We start from the raw sequence: 5936 nt of genomic DNA on the forward strand, positions 1-5936 counted from the left end.
TTGAAGTTGGCGGAGTGGCTCCCAGGGGAAGATCTCATGAGGATACCGTCTGGAACATAAGCGGAAGACGCAGGGGAAAAATTTCAGGGCGAAGGGGGAGGGGGGGGTCTTGGGCTCTAACTTCGAAGGAGCCTAACTTTGAAGGAGCAGCTACTGAGGACTAGCGACGGGCGGGCAGCTGTTGGGTACAGCCAGGGCGGCCTGTGCGATCGCGAGGCGGCGGCCCAATGGCTCACTGCGCACACAGCGGTGCACTCTACTCATGCTTGTGCACGAGTCACTCTCTACGTCACTCTCAGGCGCGGCCTGCGCGGTTGCGAAGGGAGCTGCGAAGGTACATCTCTCCCCCTATCTCCCCCTATCTCCCCCTATCTCCCCCTATCTCCCCCTATCTCCCCCTATCTCCCCCTATCTCCCCCTATCTCCGGCCTGCGCGATGGCGAAGGGAGCCGCGAGGTACCAGAACCACTGGACGGGGTAGCCCAGGTAGACCTAAGGGAAGCGGGGGGAAGGTAGGCGTCTCCACACACACGCAAGGTGGTGGTGGAAAGGGGCTGGGGGAGACCTCTGCGCCGAAGCCGTCGGGCAGCAGCGACTCGGGCGCGTACACCGTCAGCGAGAGCGGGACGACGCACTGCGAGAGCATTCGAGACTCCGATCAGAGGTATGCATGTATGCCGTGTGGTTGAGCATGCAACGGCAGAGCGGACGGCCTGCTGCCCGCACGACCAGAGCACCTCCTGCCGCGGCGCGTGGACAAGCAGCTGCGGGAAGAAGTTTGCGAGCAGGCGCACCTGAGGCGGATTTCTTTTTCTAATCGCTCGAGAGGAGCCGAGAGGAGCCGAGGCCAGGTGGTGTTCGCGGCATCATGAGTAGCAGCGGCAGCGGCGTGCTCACAAGCATCGCCTCACCGCAGTGACCGGCACTGTGTTGCAGTGTGCTCACAAGGACTATCAGCATGCTATGAGCAGGCGCACCGCCGTGATTTGGGGAGATGTGGGGAGATGTGGGGAGATGTGGGGAGATGTGGGGAGAGATGGGGAGAGATGGGGAGAGATGGGGAGAGATGGGGAGAGATGGGGAGAGATGGGGAGAGATGGGGAGAGATGGGGAGAGATGGGGAGAGATGGGGAGATGGGCGCACAGCAGTGACCCCCGAGAGGAGCCCCGTGGCCGCGAGAGCGACCGGCAGCATCAGCCGGGAGAGGAGCATCGCCTATTCACAGCTGCAAGTGTGAAGAGACGCGGTGCACAGCTATGGGGCAGCATCCGCCGGGAGAGGGGCATCGCCTGTTCACAGCTGCAGGTGTGAAGAGACGCTGTTCACAGCTACGGGGCAGCATCAGCCGGGAGAGGGGCATCGCCAGCCCGATGACGAGGAGCGTCAGGTAGAGCGCTCCTAGTGTCGTGATACGGGGAGATATGGGGAGATGTGGGGAGATGTGGGGAGATGTGGGGAGATGTGGGGAGATGTGGGGAGATGTGGGGAGATATGTGTAATGAGTAGTCCGGTGTGTCGTGACTAGTCCTGCGGTCTGTGGTGGAGGGAGCGGCCCAGGGAGCAGCGTCTAGGTGTAGACGCGCTCCTCCGCAGGTCCGGTCGTGATACGGGGAGATGTAGATGCAGATGTGGGGAGATGTGGGGAGATATGGGCGCTCCTCCGCAGGTCAGGTCGAGCTCGATATCTCCCCCATATCTCCCCCATATCTCCCCCGTGTCCCCTACCCCTCGCCCCACCTCCGCAGGTCAGGTCGAGCTCGATATCTCCCCATATCTCCCCCATATCTCCCCCATATCTCCCCCATATCTCCCCCGTGTCCCCGACCCCTCGCCCCACCTCCGCAGGTCAGGTCGAGCTCGATATCTCCCCATATCTCCCCCATATCTCCCCCATATCTCCCCCACCTCCGCAGGTCAGGTCGAGCGGAAACTTGTACTCGGCGCCGTGCACGACAGGGTCGGCGGTGCGGTTGCCCCACCAGGCCGTCGTTCCCCACGTCGTCACGAGCTCCACCTGAGCAGTTATGGGGGAGATATGGGGGAGATATGGGGGAGATATGGGGGAGATATGGGGGAGATATGGGGGAGATATCGAGCTCCACCTGAGCAGTTGTGGGGGAGATATGGGGGAGATATGGGGGAGATATGGGGGAGATATCGAGCTCCACCTGAGCAGCTATGGCGACGGAGTCACTACGAAATGGAGGGGCGCCCCGGGTCGTCTCCCGCTCCGCGGCTCGCTCGTTCACTAGTCGCTAAGGAGCTACAGTCGTGGGAGGCAGATGTGGGAGGCAGATGTGGCGGTCGGATCGATCACGCGCGGCTCGCTCGTTCACTAGTCGCTAAGGAGCTACAGTCGTGGGAGGCAGATGTGGGAGGCAGATGTGGCGGTCGGATCGATCACGCGCGGCTCGCTCGTTCACTAGTCGCTAAGGAGCTACAGTCGTGGGAGGCAGATGTGGGAGGCAGATGTGGCGGTCGGATCGATCACGCGCGGCTCGCTCGTTACCTAGTCGCTAAGGAGCTACAGTCGTGGGAGGCAGATGTGGGAGGCAGATGTGGCGGTCGGATCGATCACGCGCGGCTCGTTCGTTACCTAGTCGCTAAGGAGCTACAGTCGTGGGAGGCAGATGTGGGAGGCAGATGTGGCGGTCGGATCGATCACGCGCGGCTCGCTCGTTCACTAGTCGCTAAGGAGCTACAGTCGTGGGAGGCAGATGTGGGAGGCAGATGTGGCGGTCGGATCGATCACGCGCGGCTCGTTCGTTACCTAGTCGCTAAGGAGCTACAGTCGTGGGAGGCAGATGTGGGAGGCAGATGTGGCGGTCGGATCGATCACGCGGCTCGCTCGTTCGTTAACTAGTCGCCACTGCGGCACCTCGAGGTGCTCGGAGGCGAGTAGTAGCGGCGCAAGCCAGCCAACCATCACAGTGCCGGTGCCGACGGCGAACACCATCGCAAAGATGTCGTCGGCCACGCGCGCACCTGAGGACTCCAGCCCTCGATCATGAAGTAGAGTGCACCGTTTTCGGTGCCGGCGCCGGCGGCGCGCGCGCCGGCAGCGAGGGCGCACACGCCGAAGGCCGCCATGGCGCAGGCGGCGAGGAACATCATCTGCGCCGGCAGTTCGAAGGAGAGCCCCTCCTCATAGCTCTGCTGCTGCACGGTGACGTTCTCCATGATCGAAAAGTCGATCCGCGCGTATGACAGGTAGGCGCTCGTCACGGGGCAGGTCGAGCTGGTAAAGTCGGCCACCAGGGTCAGCACGAGCGCTGTGGAGGCGGCAGGCCGCGAGCGTGAGCGCACGGGCAGCTGGAAAGATGCGGGCCCGGTAGACAGAGACACCTGTGCCCACCAGCACGCCGAGCTGCAGCCGCGTCGGCAGCTGCGCCTGGATGCCGGACTCCTCGACCTCCTCGTCGTCCTCGTCGTCCCTTCGACCTCCGCGGCCGCCGCCGCCGCCGTGCCTTCTCCTCCGGTCGTCGTCGCGAGGCATCGGCTGAATCCCTCACCCCCCTAGCCGAAGAAAAAAGAAAATGCTCGATGGCTAGGCTCAAAAAGGCGAGTTCGCGCTGTGCGGCCTGCACCGCTCTAGCAAGAGACTCTAGGCTCTCTTGCCGAGATTTTATGTTCACTTTTTCTTGTTGCCCGCCGAAGTCACGAGTCGACTCCACCCATACCGCGTTGGTGTCCCAGTCGTTGGTCGGACTGTGTTTCGCCTTCCCATCAGTCATTCAATCAATCAAGTCGACTTTGTGTTTTGTTTGTTTGCGAGTTTGTTGTTGTTGTTTGCACGAGTCGCGCCCGCCGAAGTCACGAGTCGCCTCCAAGAAACCAATAAAAGGGCGCTGTCGCCAGTCTTCGGTGTTCTGAGTGAGCGGTGTGGACGGAGGCGTGTGCGTCTTGAGATTTTTTTTGAGCTAGACTTCGTTGTTAATAGGAACAAGCGAAGGCACACACGACATGACGCCAAACACACGATTGCACGCACCGCACCGCACCTCGCACCCGCGCCCGCCGCCCCCCCGACCCCCGCCCCGCCTAGACCAAACAACTCTAACACTCACTCGTCATTTGGGGCCTGGAGCCCTGTTCACGCGCGCGCGAGGCGTGCAGACAGGGTTGCCAGGTGAGAGCGAATGGCGCGGTTCACGCCTCGCACAACAGAGAGAGAGATGCGCTCTGCATGGTGGGACATAAAAGAGAGCGAGTACTTGGGCGAGTAGGCCGTGCGGTCAACGCTGCCGCGCGCGACTTTGCGCGCGAGGCGGCGCAGCTTGAGAACGGCGGTGGGCGAGTCAGAAGCCGCCGCCGAACGTCTCGTGGAGCAGCAGGTTGAAGTTGTTGCGCTTGACAAAGATCGCGTCGTGGTAGAAACCGCGATGCGCCTTGACGTAGCCGTGGCCGGTCTTGTGGGAGAAGGGTTGGCCGGGCTGCCCGCGCGCCTTGCAGCCCATGTTTAGGCGGCGGGCCTTCTCTTCGGTGTTGCCGAAGGCGTAGGAGTGGCCAACGGAGGCGGGCGTGCCGCCGCTCGAGGCGTTACCAACGCCCGCCGAGGAGGTCTTGAGGAGGGGCGTCCAGAGCTTGACTTCATTCACCTCATCGCATCCTCCCGGGCCAGCGTGGGGTTCCCCGCGAGGTCGACCTTGGACCCTTGTTGTTGTCTTGAGTCGGTGGCAGACTGGCTGGCGGCATCGTATCCGGGACCGCAGCTCACCTCTTCCGACTATCCGGGCCGGCTCTGACCTTTGACCCACCTTGCTTGGGAGTGAGAGAAACCACGGCGTGGAAAGGCTTAGAAACGGCGGCGTGCCGCGAAATCCTGTTTTCTCAATGCCCGCAACCCACTGTAGGCGATCTTATCTGTGAATAATCGACCCTCCCCTCCCCCGACAGTTGACTCCAGGCCTCACCCGGGGCCCTCCGGTCCTGGCCTTCCGGTTCGCCGGATGGCCCGCTGTCTTCCCACGGCACCTCCCCCCCCTCGGTCCCCTCGTCCCCTCCCCTGGGTACTCCAGCCTCCGAGCGAGCCCTTGTTTTATTTTTTTTGCTGACCGCCGAAGTCACGATTCTTGCACGCCGAGCACGAAAATCGTGTGTGAGAATCGAGAATCCAGCAAAATCCAGCCATGCCCGCTGTCGCCAGTGTCGCGCTGATCGTCGCCACGGCCGCCGGAGGGGCCGCGTACCCCACCGGGTGCGACGTCGTTGACTACGAAGACATCACAAATCACAGGAAGAAGTGCAAAGACGTCCCGGTCGACGGGCGGGCGTGCAGGGTCTTCATCTCCAAAGCGAACAAAATCCAGTACTGCGGGCTGCCGGGTTGGGGGGAACATTGCGTGAATGCCCCTCGACGCACCCTGCCCCTCGAGTGCGGCAAGGTCCCCGAAGGCCCCGCCGACGTCGGCCGGTCGTTCCGAATATCCACGCCCCCGTCGCCCACACAAATTCCGGCTCCACAAATTCCGCCTTTCCCTCCGGGGGCTCCGCCTCCGAGCCCTCCGTCACTCCCGCCGTACCCGCCCAGCAAGGCTCCGACGCCCCCGCCACGCTTTCCGCCCTCCCCGCCAGGGGCACCACCCTTGCCCCCCCCGGACGCACCGCCATCCGCGCCTCCCCTGTCGCCTCCGTCCGAGCCGCCGCCCTCGACGCCGCCCTCGCCTCCGTCACTCCCGCCGTACCCGCCCAGCAAGGCTCCGACGCCCCCGCCACGCTCCCCGCCCGCGCCGCCACGCTCCCCGCCCGCCCCGCCAGGGGCACCACCCTTCCCGCCCCAAGCAGCTCCAACGCCGCCCCCGCCCCTCCCGGGCGCACCGCCATCCGCGCCTCCCCTGTCCCCTCCATCCGAGCCGCCCTCGACATCTCGGAACTCGGAAGTGTCTCGGAACTCGGAAGTGTCGCCGCCATCCCAACCACCGCCATCGCCGCCTCC

General features: G+C 63.6%; 1 protein-coding gene across 1 annotated transcript in view; it reads right to left on the reverse strand.

Moving 5' to 3' along the window:
- Window positions 1–3468, reverse strand: part of EMIHUDRAFT_454433 (hypothetical protein) — a 7069-nt gene extending 3601 nt beyond the window's left edge. Inside the window, exons 1-9 of the mRNA XM_005791732.1 lie at window positions 3347–3468; window positions 3058–3273; window positions 2880–2986; window positions 1907–2015; window positions 1365–1399; window positions 1145–1216; window positions 714–794; window positions 566–634; window positions 426–492 (exon numbers count right to left, since the gene is read on the reverse strand). Coding sequence (XP_005791789.1) covers window positions 426–492; window positions 566–634; window positions 714–794; window positions 1145–1216; window positions 1365–1399; window positions 1907–2015; window positions 2880–2986; window positions 3058–3181 — 664 coding nt within the window. The 5' untranslated portion in view covers window positions 3182–3273; window positions 3347–3468. The remainder of the gene's footprint in view (window positions 1–425; window positions 493–565; window positions 635–713; window positions 795–1144; window positions 1217–1364; window positions 1400–1906; window positions 2016–2879; window positions 2987–3057; window positions 3274–3346) is intronic.
- Between the last annotated feature and the right edge of the window lie 2468 nt (window positions 3469–5936).

The sequence above is a fragment of the Emiliania huxleyi genome (genome assembly GCF_000372725.1).
Source record: "Emiliania huxleyi CCMP1516 unplaced genomic scaffold EMIHUscaffold_110, whole genome shotgun sequence".
NCBI lineage: Eukaryota > Haptophyta > Isochrysidales > Noelaerhabdaceae > Emiliania > Emiliania huxleyi.